The sequence below is a fragment of the Corvus cornix genome, chromosome 7, assembly GCF_000738735.6.
Source record: "Corvus cornix cornix isolate S_Up_H32 chromosome 7, ASM73873v5, whole genome shotgun sequence".
In the NCBI taxonomy this organism is placed as follows: domain Eukaryota; kingdom Metazoa; phylum Chordata; class Aves; order Passeriformes; family Corvidae; genus Corvus; species Corvus cornix.
In genome coordinates this window covers 13,341,540-13,359,433 of record NC_046337.1, presented here as the reverse complement: position 1 = coordinate 13,359,433, position 17,894 = coordinate 13,341,540, and the positions used below count along the sequence as shown (strand labels likewise).

The 17,894-nt window shown below is 41.6% G+C and overlaps 1 protein-coding gene across 1 annotated transcript in view; it reads right to left on the bottom strand.

The window, feature by feature from the left end:
- CNTNAP5 (contactin associated protein family member 5) overlaps positions 1–17,894 on the bottom strand; it is a 275,472-nt gene that overhangs the window by 80,532 nt on the left and 177,046 nt on the right. The window contains exon 12 of the mRNA XM_039554726.1: positions 14,110–14,229. Coding sequence (XP_039410660.1) covers positions 14,110–14,229 — 120 coding nt within the window. The remainder of the gene's footprint in view (positions 1–14,109; positions 14,230–17,894) is intronic.

Genomic DNA, 17,894 nt, shown 5'->3' with positions numbered 1-17,894 from the left:
AAATCTAACACTTTACTGCATTGGAGATAGCATCAGCAGGATCCCAGGCTCCAAAATGGTCACTCTGTGAGGAAGACCAATAGGTCTGTCTTTATTAAAGGTCTATGTGGCCCACAAAGATGTTTCTCCCTGAACCAGCTCAAGCAAATGCTACACTGCCTGCTGAGCAAAAGAGAAACTTCCTGGGAAGCACAGGAGACCTTCGGCTTCTTCTATTACCAGGTATCTGAATAAAATTAGATACCTTTCAACTGGCTTTGTCCCTGAGAGGAAACACATAGTAATATGGCTCACAGGGGTAACATTCACCTTTTGCCTGAGAGCACAGCCCATGCTGTTGTAACAACAAATGGAAGCAGAGAACTGTGGCTGATGAGCTTGCACAAACTCACCATGAGCAGAAAGCACAATGTCTTGCCAGAAAGCTAAACTGAGAGTATGTTCTTATCACCCAGCTGGAAGTCAGATCACTCATTTCACTCAGTTCTCAGACTTTTCTGCATATAAGTTGAGTGATGCCCTACTTGGATGATGGTACCCCTCCCCTGCCGTGTAGCCCTGGGAGAGGGGCCCTGAGGGCACAGACACGGGGCTTCCCTGCCCCTGCTCAGCCTCGTTCCCATTGGTTGGTTTGTGTTCCCCTGCGCGGGCAGAAGGACCCTTGGTCCCGTGACTGGGACAGTTCCTCAGCAGAGCCCCGGCCATGCGGCTGGAGAAATAAACATCTCTGAAACAGCTATCAAGAATCTGTCTGTCCATATATATTTCCTTTCCACGGGACTCCTGGTTTGATATATGCGTGTTGCAGGATCCCCACTGCAACAAATGGTGGAGAATGGAGAGCAGAACGATCCCCGATCCCTAAGCGACTGATTTGTGTGAGTAAACCCTGGAAACTTTGGATTCCTCTTCTTGGTTTTGCTTTGCTATTCCGTATCTAAACTATGGAGGAACGGTGGGAAGACTCTTGGCTCTCAGAGCCGCATATGGACATTTATCTTAAACTTAAAATGATTCTTGAACAACGATTTGTAAATTTTAGCTTGATTCAAGCTCAGAAAGAACTGAAACACTTCCTGGCATGGTTGTTTAAGAACTTTTTCTATGTTTCTTGGGATTTAATTCTTACCAAGGGCTTTTGGAAAACCGTTTGGACACAGTTAATACTGGAGTCAAAATATATGCCGATGGAAGAATATTTTCGTGAATATTATTTAGTTACCGAGACTGTTGAACAATGTCAGCTGTGTCTTGGCGAAGGGAAGCCTGGCGCAGGGACCGTGCGACCCAGGCCACGTGCACCGAGCGCTCTGCGAGCAGCAGCGAGGCAGTTCCCGCGCGCGGGCGGAGCCACGCGAGCCGCAGTGTCGGTGGCGGAGCGAGGCGCGGCGGGGCCCGGCGGTGCCTGCCCGGTCCCGCGCAGCGCGTGGTGGAGCGAGCCCCGTGAACGCCCGGCCGAGAGAGGCGGCACGCGGGCAGCGGCGGGCGGCAGTGGCGGTGGAGCGGAGCCGCGCCCAGCCGAAACACGCGCTGGAGCGGAGCGCGGGGGAGTCATCGCTCGGGGGCCCGGCCGAGACGTGGGTGCAGCGCCCGGCAGCGGCAGCGAAGCTGCGACCAGAGGAGGCGACGCACGGAGAACTGAGCGGCGCGGCCCGGCCCGGCCCGCGCTGCCCCGAACGCGACCCCGGGAAGAGCGCGCAGGCACCAGCAGCCCCGACAATTCCAACACGGGAGCGACCAAAGGAGAGAGCAAAGACGCAGCGAGACAGAAAACAGCAGCCACTCGGAAAAAGGAAAAAATCATAGTAACTAAGACCTTAGGGATAGTAAAATGGTATAATGTTAAGCAAAATTATGGTTTTATAACAAGGTGTGACAACCAGCAAGACATATTCGTGCATAGAACTGCTATTAAAAACAATAACCCTGAAAAATGCATCCCAAGCTTGGGAGATGGAGAGGTGGTGGAATTTAATATTGTACTAGGGAGAAAAGGGTTACAAGCATCGCAGGTCACTGGGCCTGGTGGTGTTTCTGTAAAAGGCAGTATATATGCAAAAAAATCGTAGTCATGTTAGACAATATCTCCATTGTAAGCCGCCCCTACAGTTTCCCTTTCCTAATCCCACTTTTCCCTTTTACCCTATGTCCTATTACCCCCAGTGTATTCCCAATCCGTTTTTTCACCCATGGTTTCCCTCACAAAACCATGCTTTTGCCAATTGTTTCCCCAAAAATCCCTTTCCAATGCCGAGTGGGGGATGAAAAGGGGGAGGGAAGAAGTTAAACCCTCTCCTGCCTCAGTTTCCCCACAAAGCATGCTCAGAGAGTCCTGTCTCCCTTCTGTCAGCCCTAAGATGTTCCACAGAATCTGATTGGACATTTAAAGACTCAGGAGGGTGGCTTGTTTTGTTTTGAAACTGTTCTTGTTATGTTTATCCAGTTGTTTTCATTCTCCTTTTATTAAAATAAAACGGGTGAGGTGTTGGGGTCCCTCCCCCGCTGTGTAGCCCTGGGAGAGGGGCCCTGAGGGCACAGACACGGGGCTTCCCTGCCCCTGCTCAGCCTCGTTCCCATTGGTTGGTTTGTGTTCCCCTGCGCGGGCAGAAGGACCCTTGGTCCCGTGACTGGGACAGTTCCTCAGCAGAGCCCCGGCCATGCGGCTGGAGAAATAAACATCTCTGAAACAGCTATCAAGAATCTGTCTGTCCATATATATTTCCTTTCCACGGGACTCCTGGTTTGATATATGCGTGTTGCAGGATCCCCACTGCAACACCTTTCAACTGGCTTTGTCCCTGAGAGGAAACACATAGTAATATGGCTCACAGGGGTAACATTCACCTTTTGCCTGAGAGCACAGCCCATGCTGTTGTAACAACAAATGGAAGCAGAGAACTGTGGCTGATGAGCTTGCACAAACTCACCATGAGCAGAAAGCACAATGTCTTGCCAGAAAGCTAAACTGAGAGTATGTTCTTATCACCCAGCTGGAAGTCAGATCACTCATTTCACTCAGTTCTCAGACTTTTCTGCATATAAGTTGAGTGATGCCCTACTTGGATGATGGTACAGAACACCATATGACTTGGCATCTGTAGTTAACTGTAAATATTGATGCTTTTCCATGCTGGGGAGCCCATTCTCGCTTCCTTCGCTGCATTTACTGGCAGAGCAAGGGATTGTGTAGGTGATAGAAAGCAGAATCTAGGCTTAAGCAAAACCTGCACCCTACAACCCAGCTCATGACCAGAACTGGGGTTGGCATAATGAGATCATCACACTTAAAAGCAATTAGCTTCCAGGCAGGCTTTTTCCCAGCTGGTTCTGGTACAGCAATGGGCACGGCAGCAAGGACAACCTGAACAGACAATTTGCTGAGCTGACAAAGATGAACTCTTCAATGAGGATTCACAGGAGCCCTGCACATGCCCAACACTATTAGTAAGGGTCACATCCAGAAAATTTCCTCTTTATCAAGACCCTGCTTTCCTAGGGAGGCTACAAGATACTGACAGGGCAAAAATTTAAGGCAGCCATTTTCAAACATTTGATGAGAAGGAGATTTCGATCTCACTTGCAGAAACATAAAGACAGTAACCGAGGCAGAAGTAAGATCTAGGCAATAGATTTCTATTTTGTTATTTATTCTTCATCAGGGAAGCCCTAGATAACAATGAATCATATCTTTTCTAAGCTGATCTTAAAAACCGTGCATTTAAGGATTCAGGTGGTTTTACCACATTACCTGGCCTGAATTCTTGCAGAGCATGATCTTTCCAGTTACTCCCCAATACAGTGGCATGATGAGCCCAGTAGCTCTGTGGACACTACAATGCATTGCAGTTGAAGTATTTTTTGTTGAGCTACAAATATCCCCCAGATTACTTCAACAGAATGCTAATAGCTGTATAAAAATCCTAAATGGACTATCTGTGTAAAGACACTCAGATGATTTAATGGATTGTCATTATGGAGGCATTCAAATGACAGGCAAGTAACAACAACCATCTGGAGACTATTTAAAGGGGTCTGTTCCAAGACCTGGCTGCAAGTCACAGGGAAATTAACTTGCATTAACTGTAAGAACAGTTTACACACAGCAAACCACACATTCACTCACAACCCTCTCATAATTTCTGTGACGGTAGACAGAAAATTTTGCTCATAGGTCTGCAATTCTGTGGTTCCTGTTGACTTCAGGGAGCTGCTTGTGGACCCTTGGAGTTGGAGCTCAAAGAAACACTGCTGCAATGTGTGGTACACAGAAGTCAGATTAAAATGATAAGAAATACTACAAATTTATTGCTTGTAATACTTTTCCCAGTGGTTGTAATCACAGTGAACACTGTAGCACAATACCCTGCACATATATTGCTTCCAACATGATATACTTCAATGACTTCATAACAGACATCTTGTACATCTTAAAGCAGTGATCCTTATCAGCCAGTCCCTCTGTTTTCTTTTGCTCTCACAAGGCAATATCAACAAGAACAGAGTGGATTTTTCAGAAGCAGTTGAGAGCGAGTTAATTTTCCTCTCACAAAGCTGGTAGAAGTTTAACCTCTGCTTTAACTGAAATATCTACTAAAAAGACAAACACCAAGTTGCTGATAATGTAAGTAAAACCAGGAGATGATGGAATAAACTGGTTGCTGAAATTCCAGATGGGCAGTCAAAAGCACCTCCCCACTGAGAGTTCTGAACATAATTTTAAGAAAATGCAATAAAAATCAATGCTCACAATAGTGGCTTCAGTGCTGCTCAGGAAGCAGAGCAGCCTTCAGTGGTTAACACTACTATACTTTCCAGGCTGTGCATCAAGAAAGGTGCCATGTGGGTATGTGGGAAGTCAAGAGCATCAACAGCTAGCAATTTAGAAGCAAAGAAGGATTACTAGGAAAAAGTTATTAAAAATAGCAGAGCACAAAACCGTCTTCCCAAAAAGTGTTGGAAACTTAATTGACATATTTGAAATGAGGCTGGACAAAGTATCAGCAAACATACTGTAAGCAGCCAGCACTCACTAACAAGAGTGTTGGACAGGCAATGTGACAGGTCTTCCTCTTATTTTCCTCTGTAACTGTTCATTAATTTTGAACAGTCTTGTTACCATTACAGCTGCACACAGCTGTTCTTCTGAGATCTGAACTTTGACATTCTAGACCTGCTTTTCTCCACAGGATCATTAAGAAATAAGCTAACCTATTTTTCATCCTCTAGTTTACAAAGGGAAAGGAAAAACAAATCAAGTTTCTTTTTTTGTTCAAAGTAATTGTGATTTAGCAAGTATATCACAATGGAGTTTTAAAAGTTATAGCAGAAGAGAAGAATTCTGAGTTGCATTTCAGATATTTCCCAATCTACACATGCCTAGTCTGTTAGGCTTAATACTGATACAGATCAGATCTGTGCTTTAGTGGTCACTTCAAAGTTTCCCTCTGTGCTTCACCTTTGAAGCAAACGTGACCATCAGTTCATCTTCTCCAGAAAGATACCTGTTTGCCTCACTGATCTAGTGACAGGAAAGTCACAGCCACCGGCAAGCAAACCTGGGATCAGAAGGGCAGCTCAACACAACACAGAGACAAGACAAAAGGGCTGGTGGCAACAAGTTGAGAGGAGGAAGAGAAATCTATTCCACCATCTCAGTCACGTTTCTTCCCACTTCCCAGGGAAAGAATACTTCCATTTTAGAAAGCAGCACATGAGGTGTAGAGGGGTGAGGTAATGCATACAAAGTGAAACACAACCTGCTAGAAGAATAAAGGATTACATTCACATCACAGTATAAAACCTCAAAAAACAAAGTTCCTTCTTTCAAAAGGACATCCTTTTGTTTAAATGCAGCAAATGAGACTGAAAATTATTTAAACTTGATTGTTTTGGGAAGAGTAGAAGAGCCAACACTGCTCCCTCCTGCATCTCCACTGGCTGAGGGAGGAGTAACTAAGAGCTGGAGGACAGTAAATCCTTGAACCATTCCAAGACAATAGCAAGACCATTGCATCTGCTTCCATAGATCAGAAAACTGCTCAAAAACAACCCCAGCATTTCTTCTGAAGACCATCGCCTTTCAGATCAGCCCTTGGGGCTTATTCAAACCCCATTTTCTCCACCTCAATCTTGGCAATAATTAGAAAAAGATCATTCTGTTTTCTCAAATTCACTTTCACAAGTTTAGCTGGAGCTGCTCCCAAAATATCGCTGCCTGCCTCAGAATGAGGTCAAGGAATTCTACCCTCAGTGCTCAGCTGACAGGTCCTCTGAAGCCTCCTGACAATAATCTGTGATCTGGCACTTCAGGCAGGTTCAAGACCTGTGTAAGACACGTAGCTGCCATCTGAACGTGCCCACAGATCACTCCAGCAAGCAGTGCAACAGCTGTCGGCACTTTAGCTCCATGTTTGGCTTTTAAATCTCCACAGCAATAATGCTCGCATCTTCTGAAAATGGGGCTTCAAATACCTGTTCCTGTTTCATAACACAGGGGTTTTTATTTAATCTTCACTCTGTTTTGTTTACGTTATGTTTTTAGGCAATGACACTGTAATCACAGATGCAAACCAAGCTGAGTGCCATTACCTCCTTCTAGTCATTTCCATGCCTGGAAACTGGTCAACTACACAGATAAAGCTCTCTTCTCATGTATTTCAACTAAGAATTTATCATTGTATTTTTACATCTGTCCATACTTCAAAATTTTTTCCTGTTTACTCCATTTAATGAGCTCTCCTTGCACTTCTGAATCTGCAACGAGAATTAAAAAGCTGTTGTCCAGGCATAGGTTACTGCTTACTTTTATCTTCTATTATTCCATTCTATTCTTTTATTACTTTCTCAGCTTGGTAAAATTTCAAACTATACACAAGCTGGAAGTCACTCAAAACCAAATAGGAGACTGCAGCCACATCTTCTATTGTATAACGTGGAATAGTTTAATGCAGCCTTGAAAAGCAGATTTCCTAAATGCTTGTTAAATTATTTCCATAATTCAAAGGTGAAAATGCTTTAATTTCAGTGTAATGCTACAGCTTTATGACTTCACAGTTTTATTTAATGGTCCAATTCACTGGGATATTATGCTGCCTGCATTTGGCCCTACGAGATGTTTTTACAGGATGGGACTGGAATGCATTAAGCACATTTTAGACTCTCTGTTTAGCCTAGCCCACAGTTCTATCATCTTGCTGGAAAACTCCAAGCTGCTTTTGACGGCACACAAATTAAATTGTGGGAAATTAGAGCAGCAGGAAAACTGGCTTTCAATGAATTCTGTATTGTCTAATTCTCATTTTTATTCTTCAACTTGAAATATCCCTGTAGAGCCCATTCCACCCATACAAACTGCATCCTTCCTTTGTGATTTAGGAGGTTTGTCACAAAACAAGATTATCCAGACTGATTAAATTGCCAACAAGCCAAACATACGGTAAATACTACATGAGAGAGAAAAAAATAACTCTCAGAACTCATATGATGCATTTGTTTCATGGTGCTCCACACTGAATGCCAAATTTTATCCTGAACACTGTACCTCTAACTAAAAGAATAACCACAAAAAAGACAAGACTTTCCTTCTTAAACTGTTCTAAGCTGCAGTGGCAGATTAACCCAGCTGCTCTAATATGCACTCCCCTCAAAGGATATGAAAAGACCAATTTCTTATCACAGATGGCTTTAATTCACTGACTCCAAAGAAGTTTTTTCTGAGTCTTCTATGAAAGCATCCCATTACTATTTTTTATCTACTTCTTTCTTTCTGCTGGCTGACCCAGCAATACATGCTTCTGCAGCTTGTTTTGTGCTCATCAGCTTCCTCCTGAGTCCTGATTCAGCCACGTCCCTCCAGTGCAGAAGCACTGCAAGGCATTCAAGGCAACTCTCAGCAGAATGACCAGGCCAGATGGCTCTGATGGATGAGAACAAGACACCTCTTCTGTGACATCTTGCACCCTCCTCCCCCACGTTGTGCTGAAGCCCAGACATGGCAAACCATTGTCATGCCAGCCTACTTCCTGATGATCCTCCATTTCAGTATTTCCTCTAATACAGGGTATCTTACAACAAGCAGTGAGAAGTATTCCTCTCCAAAAACTGAAGGGGCAGTTGCTGATCTACCTCCTAGCGCAAAGTGGACACTTCCCCACTCGCTGCACTTCTGACAACTGTGCAGTCCTCTTTGCCTCAGCCTCCTTCATCTAGGGTGAGTGTTGAGAGACTTAAATCACTTCTTGCTGTTTCACATGTCTTGTGATGGCGCAGACACCTTCATGAGCCTGGCAGACAAGAAGCAGAGCCCACATCAAGCCTGCTGTTCTTCACCTGCCATACCAGGAGGGTGGGCATGATACCTGCAGGTGTCCAGCATGGCACGAGACACCCAGGTCTGGGGCAGATGGATCCACCTCTTGCAACCAGGACAGCTGAAGCGGCTTTGAGAGAGCCACAGCTTACTTCTAACTTTTGAGCACTGCAAATGTGGCAGGAGAGGGATTAAGTTGCAGTTACCTTTTGTTAAAAGGTAATGGCTAGAGAAAAATATCTAGTTACGTTCTTCAGTACTAGAACTTCCTTGGGGGCCACCTGCAAATGTGGCAGTGAAGGCGGCCTTCAGGACTTCTGTTGTGATGCTCACCTGAAACACAACAATTTAACTGGAAACAGCATGGCAGCTGTTGACAGCACAATGCCTTTGACATAATATACGCATTAAAGTTTTTTTTTTCATTTTGTAAAGTTCTGGGAGAATATTTAATGAAAATTCAAAAGAGAAACATATCAATTGTCAAAACTACAGTGTGCCAAAAAACCTGTAGTGTTTGAGGGGATAAACTGTAAATCTTTAAGGCTGCCTTTAATCTAAAGAGTAGTAAATAATTTGTAAGGAATTTCCATTTGTTGTTTTCTCTTGTGATAAAGTCAAGCACAACTACAGACAGTAAAGTGCACAGTAGAGGGAGTTTGATGATTTAAATTGTTGTCCCAAAATTCTGTAGCTGCAGGTGTTAAAGGCAGAATTAAGGTCATGACCTCCTCCTGTTCTTGCTTCAGCCTGCCCAGGGGCAGCCCTCCTTTTCATGTGAGAGTCTGCCAAGTCCACAAGAAATGCAAAAAGGGCTGTCACATGGTGACTCTTGCATCCATGTAATTCCTATACAAAGTAAAAGGAGATGATTTCTTATGGAAAATAGATGAAGGAATTATATAAGCAGATGAACTGAGAGTCGTGTGGAAACAAAGGGAAAGATGGATGCCATGGACAGTAATACAACTAATGCCATGATTGTTTTAGGAACATCAATGGGAATATGTACCATATGGAAGAATACAAATCTTAATCACTGTTAGCTGAATGAAAAAAAAGGATGCAATTTATAAAAAATTGCAAGTATAACTTTGACAATCTAATTCACATCTTATTAGAATCCCTTACTTTTTCTGAGACTTAAACAGTTTCCATACAGTTTTTTGAGACAAAAAATAAATCTTTTTCCTGCATCAGAGAAATAAACAATATTTGCACTTTGAGACAAGACTGCAGAACAAAAATGATCCACAGCAAGAGGAGATATATTTTTGTTAAGTAATGTTTTTTTTTCATTATGGTAGTTTCATAAAAAGATCTTGGACCAGCAGCAAGGCCTGGGATAAGGTTGCATCTTTCCCCAAACTGCAACCCTGGAAGAAAAAAAATGGAAGAAAGAAAAGGCAAACTATTTGAGGACTGGAAAAAATATCTGGCAATGATAAACTGAACCATTGATGTAGTCATGACAATTTCTAAGCATTATTGATTTGATAGCCCAGGGTCTGAATACCGTAAAACAGCATCAGTAGAGAAGTACAGTGACAGGATGACTCAAGTGTACTGTAAGCAAATCTTTCAGATTTCAAGGGTAAAATTTACTCAGAAGGAGATGAGAAAAGGTCATTACACTTTTCAAACAGGACAGCAAAAAAAGCACATGGCTGTAGATTGCATGTCTATGGGCTTTGTCCTGGAGAATATGGTTATTAGCATTTAAGTAGTACTCCACACAGACCAATAGATTTCTAAGCAGCATGAAAAAATAAGCCTCACAATGATAGAAAGACTGCCAGACCCGAAGTTCAGAGGGTCTATTAGTCATCTTTTTTATTGACTGTTATGAGTCTTCAATTAAGTTCAGAGTAATTCAAGTGGGCTAATTATCAAACAAGCAGCCTACAAGGAAAATATCGTTCCCAGCCCTAGTGGCTGTTCTTTACAACAGAGTATGACACAATACATTCTTTCTGCACTTAATGGCAAAAATCGTGCAGCCACAGACCCCCATGGACGACTGGAGACCTAGGAAAAGCAAGCACAGCTAGCTTACATTCCCGTGTGGATGGCCCTGGAAAGTTGCTAGATGTGTTCCCATGGTACTCAACTCAATCATTCCAAATTAATAATCCCTGCACAGACCCATTCACATCCTCATGGTGTCTCTCACAGCATCCAGCCACATCCAATCATGGCTTGGGCACACACATTTGGTTCACTTCCCCACACACAGACACATATTTGGTGTGGATACCTCAGTGTTACCAACAACTGATGAATTTCCCAGTGAAAGTGACTTTGCTCTGTGTACAATGGGTATATAAGGTGAAGAAAACATTATGTTAATAAGGTGCTGTCTTTTCCTTTAGATCTAGTTTTGAGGGTTTTGTCTTTCACTGTCATTGAACTGTCTCCCTTCTCCTATTGTAAGGAAATGAAAATGAGCATTGCCTCTGCCACTGAGGCCCTTTCACTTTGAGTCTTTCCATTCTAAATAGTCTTGGATTATTTACTTTTAACTTCTTTTTGTACAGGTATCTTTCCATGCCTTTAATTAGGCACATTAGCGTTCCTGAAAACATCCTATTACAACAACATATTTTACTTTTAGTTGAAGTAGACAGCCCCCAAGATAAGATCCTTTTAAAGTGCGTCCTACACTCTTCTCCCCTCTTGACCAATAAACATGCTATTAAATAAGAGCATGTCACCTACAGTTTTTGTCACCTTGCTTTTTCAGCTACTTCTTCAGACAATGGGTAAGTACATTTACCCACTGTGGTATCAGCAGACATTCTGTGACACTACTGTTAAATTTCTTGCCATCCTGAAAATTGAGTTAATATTTTTTAATACTTTTTTCCTCTTTTTTTCTCCCTGTAACATTTCCTTTCCCTTATCGCTCTCTCCCTCTTAGTATAACTGTCCAATTCCCTCTCAACACACACAATCACGATTTTCTGCTTTCTTCAGAATTTCTATTCAGCAGTGGGCTGCTGAAGTTGACAGGCTGCAGAGAAACCACTGGAAACATAAACACAATAAACTAACTTGTAATGTTGGTATTTCCATATCCACATCAGACACTGGATACATATGACCAGACACCAATATGCAAGAAATCTGGTGTTTATCTGTCCCAGTTAATAACTGGCTACAAACAAGTTCCCTATCTGAATCCCTTCAATTAAACAAGTAAAAATTAGAAAGAACTTTAAAAAAAGAGCGAACATTAAGAAAAAACACTTTTCTTTAAATGCAATGATGCTGCTCGCTTCTGATCATCTGGTTTCCTCTTTGAATGCATCCTTCACAGACTAAAGGCACTGTAATTACCAGAAGGCATTACCTCTCTGCACCTCTACTTTTAAAAACATTAAATGAGTCATTGCCCTGAATTTTCCATTCCACCTCCAAATTCTTCAGCTTGAACACGTTTAGGGCATAAAGAGGTTACTGCTTCTTGAACTGTATACAAAAAGAAGAACTGCCAGTCTGAGTAAAATAAAAGCTTTCTTTAGCCCAGGAGCCCACCTCTGCCTTTGAGGCTGAATACCTTTGATACCCAGGGAAGCCAAAAGGTTTTCCTGAAACTCATTCCCGTTTCCCAGTGGACTATCCCTCACAGCTGCCTGAGTGGGAAGCTGCAACTAAACTTCCATGTTTACTTGCACCTTCTGAATCTATTAGACAAGACTGGGGCTTTTTCCAGGTGGGTTTTACTCCGCCTGTTGATATAACAGCCTCCTTGCTGTCCTGTGGTAGTTTCAAGTTGAATTCGTTGCATCAGGAAAAAGCAAGCAAACAAAAAACTCCCAAATCCTGCTATTTAAGTGTCTCTTAGCTCCTATATGATGAAAAAGAATCAATTCCTATTGCTTTGTCTATGCCACACATGATCTCCATGCTCTCCTGTGGCAGTTTCCCCCAACCATCTTTTGTTTAGTCTTGCCACACATGGAAGCCATCCACGTTCATGACCATCCACGTTCTTCTTTTCACAGGAGGTGTTGTACAGATTTCTGTCACTGAACAATAATGTCTCTGTTCCTTGTAAGTGCCTAGTGTAACAACACAGAATTTCATATTTTGCCTATCCCTGAATATAGGTCTTTTCAGAAAACTAAGCAGAAGCATCACCTGAAAAAAATAGCAAATGGAGAATCCATCCCTGTGTACATAAAGTAATTTTTTTCCTACTTTGCACTTAATCGATTACTGTAAACAATTTTTACGAGAATAACAATATGGGAAGTTCCCAGAGAGAAAAGAAGCTCTTGTGATTAAGGCACCCACACCATATTTAGTTGACACAAAAGCATAAATTTTCTAGGCTAGGAGGTTCTGCCTGTTTTCCCCACCTCCATTTTTCTCATAACCAAAACAAGAATGTAAGCAAGTTCATAACAGAGAGAGAGAAAAACAGGTATATGCCTTCTGGATTTCTGCCAGATAAAGTTTCTTTGAGGAAAGCAAATGCAAGGTGTTTGTCAAAAATCCTACTTCTTCAGCAGAGATAAAAAGCACTGACAATGTTTTGATCACACATATTTATATGATAAATAATAAAAATGAGCACATTTCCCATATTGAAGATCAAGGAAGGATATTCAGACAGAAAGGTGAAACTCTGTTTCAATTCTTAGGAGATTCAACAGTGAAGGAGACACATCTTATTAAATATTGTTACACTTGAATAAAAAACATACTTAATAATTAACTGTTGTGCATTTAATTAACATAATGATTGCTCAATTAAATAAAAATGAAAATTTAATTTAATTTAACTACAAGGAGATTAAGGATAAAATATGAATATCCTGAGTCCTCAGTTTTCAGCACTGAGTGTGGAGGTGATACGTGGCAAAGTAGTTCAGCCAGAATTAGCAATTTAGAAAGGGTAATAAAACATTCTTTCATCTGCACCTGGCCACAGGAAGCAAAAATGCCAAACAGGAGATGGTGTGGGAAATTTCACCTCCATTTCAAATATAAAAAGCAGAAAGGGAGCCCTACCATCTATCCCCACCCACAATAAAGGCTGTGCAATCTTTTCTCATACTCTTGGCTTGACAGTCCTATATACAAAATAGGATCCCACTTAAGGGAGAATTTGACAGACAGGTATATCCATTTGAAACAATTCTTATTTTAAACCTATAGAACTGTAAGGTTAAAAAATTTCAACCACCAGGTCACATTGCCAGGCTCTTGGTCTGCTACCCATCTCTTTGGTGTCTCTTCTCCTAAGATCATCATGCACTCTCCTCCATACAAATACCAGGGGCAATCAAGGCCTCTGCCCTATGGAATGTCAAAGGCAGCACACTTGTATGAGGGAGGTATTGCTGCTTAAGTTGGACTAGAAGGGTTTATAGCTAGCTCAGCAAGAGGAGTTTAATAGTAATTCCCATATCTAGCATTCTAATAAAGCAGAGAAACCATTCCATTACAAAAGAATGGTTTGGATTCTGAGTTTCTACCTCTTTAGTAAAAAACAAACATCTCATCAAAAGTTGTGATACTATGAAGTGCCCTTTATAAGGCGCAGACCTTGTTATATATAAGTGATATATTGCATATATCACTTAGCAAGGTGAATCCTTCAAACTTATTTTAAAGATCACTTTTACATGGATCTTATTTAAGGAAACATCTCAAAGTTAAACCTCAGTTACAAGTTCTCTGCTTCTTCCCCACTACTGAGCTGTATTATTGATGTTTCTTTCATTCTACTAAGACCACCTCTAATCAGACAGACCCAACATCACGCAGCCAAGTCAAGGTTAGGTCATTACCTGTTATATTGCAAAAAACACGGAGTGGTCCGAGTGGTCCACTTCCATCAGAATCGATGTAGAAGAAACCTGATGTCTTCCCTTGGTGTCGGTAAGCCTCGCAGGATTGCTCATAGACAGCTTTAAAAGAAAGAGAGAGCGGTTGCACCACAGGCAGACAGAACACAGGCACATTGTATGCGTGAGTACTGCGTTAATTCTTGTCAGAACATAACCTGATGCTATGCAGCTGATTAGCACGTGAAAGCTTACTGCATTTGGGCCTGAATCCATGCTCAGAATCAGACATTTGTTTAACTAATTCCTTGAACTTAATACATGCTGGCTTTAAAGATAAAGGTACTTGCTTTATTTTGGATGAAAGTATGTAAATACTTAAATAAAGGGATATGAACTTTCAAATGTGACACATCTAGTTATGGAGTGGTACATATATCCATCCATGTATGGTATTTCAGAGACATACCTACATACACACAGGAACACATGATTTACCACCTAGGCATGCACTTAATCAACACAGATGACATATTTCTGCCAATCCTCACCTTCCCCAAAGGATAAGGTTAACAGGAAGTATTAAAGCCCTACCACACTCCACCATCCAAATGAAATCCACTGCCCCCCAGCAGAAAAGCTCAACTTCAGACATGGTCTCCATCCTAGGTGATGTTTTTATGCTTTAGACCTAATTTTATACAACCAACTCTTTCTATCTGCTTATCAATATTCTTCTCTTGGAGTACCAGTGCCCATGAAAATCCAAGTGGTTAGTAAAACAAGCACAAGTAAAACATCAGGTCACCAAGAGCAAGAAAAGAAGGAAGAAAAATCCACAGGTCAGTACAACCTTCGTATTTGAGGCACATTTTCAGGAAAGATGAAACTGTCACTTCATATGGGGTAAAGAGAAAACTCCTGCAGAGAGGCAGTCCAGAGGTATCAGAAAGTCACATGTATCATCCTGGACCTTGAACAACAACCTTAAATCTCATTTCAGGAGAGGTTGATTTTTTTTCTCCCCACCTGCTTAAATACTTAACCTGATTCTACTGACAAAATTACTCTCCGTAACAGTTTATGATTGCTGTGCTGAGGCTGTAAACACAACTGCAAAGTTCCCAGTGCTTTTCATCTGAAAGGAATTCAGGGAGCTTTGCAGATTGAGGGCAGGGCCAGCACTTCCTCACCACTTCTGAAACACAGTCCCTGCAGAAGACAGCAATTCCTCCACAGCAGCAGGAATAGTTCCTTTCTGTGCACACATGGACTCATATCCCTCCTTTTCCCTCATTCCCTTAAAGAAACTTCTCTAATGAAACAACTCTGAGAAAGGCATAAATGGTAAGCCTTGAAGTAGCCTTGTCTGAAGAATGCTGTAAGTTCATCACTCAGATTTTGGACATTTATTCACTTCTGCCAACAGAATAGAACCACAGTTCTAGGGGCTCTGGTCCAAACTGGATTAAGAGTCTCACCAGTTAATCATTTGTACACTCACTGAAATATGCTCTTTATTTGCACATCCCTTGCCTGACCAGACATCTTCTGCAGACAGAACATCACTGAGTGCTAAACAGGCACAGCACTACCCTTCCCAGGGTTAAGAAACTGCTTAAGGTACTCAGCACCTGATGAGGCAGTGTTAATTAGCATCCCTCCTATAATAAATAGAATTAAGAAAGCTTTTTCCTCACAGCCTGATGTATCAAGCATGGTAGGAAGCCAGAATATCTTTAAATTCCCACTCTGATAGCTGGCCAAGAACACATGCTAAATCCAAGTTAAATAAAATCCCCAAACCAGAACCTATTCTTCCAGTGCTCACAACCTGAGGGGTTGAGACAGAGTCCCTGAGTTGCAGAAGTGCTGACAAAAGCAGTGGGCATATGGAGGTCAGGAGGGAGACAGTAACAGGCAATTAAGTAAGCAACCAAGGAATCATGGTTTGATCAATTTGCAAAGTTCTTAAACTGCAGTTCACTTAGTGAATTTGCTGTCATCATCGTTACAGGACACTTTATCTTGTCTCATTAGGGAATATGCCAATTGCTTCCTCTGAATTGTTTGCTGAGTGTTTTTGAAGACAAAGGATGGTGAGAGGGGCAGAGACATAAAACAAATTATGTTGTCAGTGAACTGGCACAGCAAAACTCATTCTTCATCACAACTTGTTCTTTCCAAGTGTTTTCCTTGACTGTCATTTTGGCTGGAGTCCAGATCTACTTTTCAAATTAGTAAGGAAGGATGTGAAGATTCTGCCATTAATAATGTGGGCACATTCAAACAGAGATGATCTACTCACCTTTAGATGGCCCCTTTGTCACTGTAATTTTAGGGAAAAAAAGGCTGTATAGAGCTAGAAATCAGGCTAAGGGTGCTCAACTGGTATAAATCTGAAAGGATACACAAGCTTCTGTGAAACAGTTATGCCTGCCAGAAGGAAATCCATCCTGGTGTGTTTGCCTTTCAGTTATATGAGAAATCCAGCACTACATACTAGGCAGTAGCTCTAAACCTCAAGCTCTAGCACATAAAACTTATTCCATCATGATTAGAGAACAGTGGTTTTGGTGGGCAGTTATTTCACACCTGTACACAAAGTTTCACATGCCTGTATCTTAAGCATTTGGTACTGTGCACTTCTAGACTGGAAGTGGATGGGCCATTGATTTTAATTCTCTTCTTTGCTATTTTTTTCTATATAATGCGTCAAGAAAAAAAAATTATGTTTGTTTTCCAGTCACTGGCAGATGCCCCTACAGGCATTCTGAGGGCACCAGCCATTCTAAGCTCTGCTCAACTCCTTTGTGGCCTGAGATGACTGCTTGCTTTGGAATAAAGTTATGCAATTCCATTTGCTGAAAAAGGGCCTATTATGCCAGTGACAACAACTTGAAGCTGTCTTTATGGGTCCATGAAAGACAAGATCTCTTTGCAGTCATTATTCTCTTTATGCAATCAGAAATATCATATGAATGTAAAAAACAGACAAGCAGTCAGCTGTGACTGTTAAGACCCCATAACCTCAGCTTTGAAAACTGCCTTCATATTTATGTTCCGTTTTGTGTCAGGCTTCTCCGGTGTAGATGGAGTTGTGGTCATTTTGGGAACACTAGGGAAATCATTATTGTAATTGTCATTAAAGAGTCACCAACCATTTAGGCATCTAATAAGGCCCCACTTTCAAAAAAGCAAGCACCAAAGGTAATGATGGAACTGTTGACAGTTGACATTTCAATGGCAAAGAGCATTTGCAGTAATTGCACCTTCTTAATAAAGGAGAGGTATTCATCAATTCATTCACAGTAGAACCCACTACCGATTTCCAAACATTTTTAATAAATTTTTAAAACTTTTAAGTAAAAAAAACCCCAAAAATTAGTGATTTCATTCCTTTCTGTGAGTATTTCAATAGTGTTTATACTTCTATTCCTTCAAATTTGTTTTCCTATTGTAAAATGTTCACCCAAATGGGACTGTAACAACAGAAGTAACATTTTTGATAGGCTGTTCATGCAAAGCTTGATTTCTCATTTAAAATACATTTTCAAAAACATAATTTCAAAAATGAAACCCTTAACTTGTCTTTTGTGTCACAGAAGCAAGATCAGCTTTCCTTCTCTGACCCTCCCTACTTTTTTTTTTTTTGGGCTAATTTTGATTAACACCAGCCACTGAAGATAAAATGATGGTTTCCAGCAACATTTGTTTCAGTGAGCCAGAAACACTGAAAACCACAGTTTATGCCTCTGAGCCCCTGCTGTGTCTCCTTGGGCCCTTCT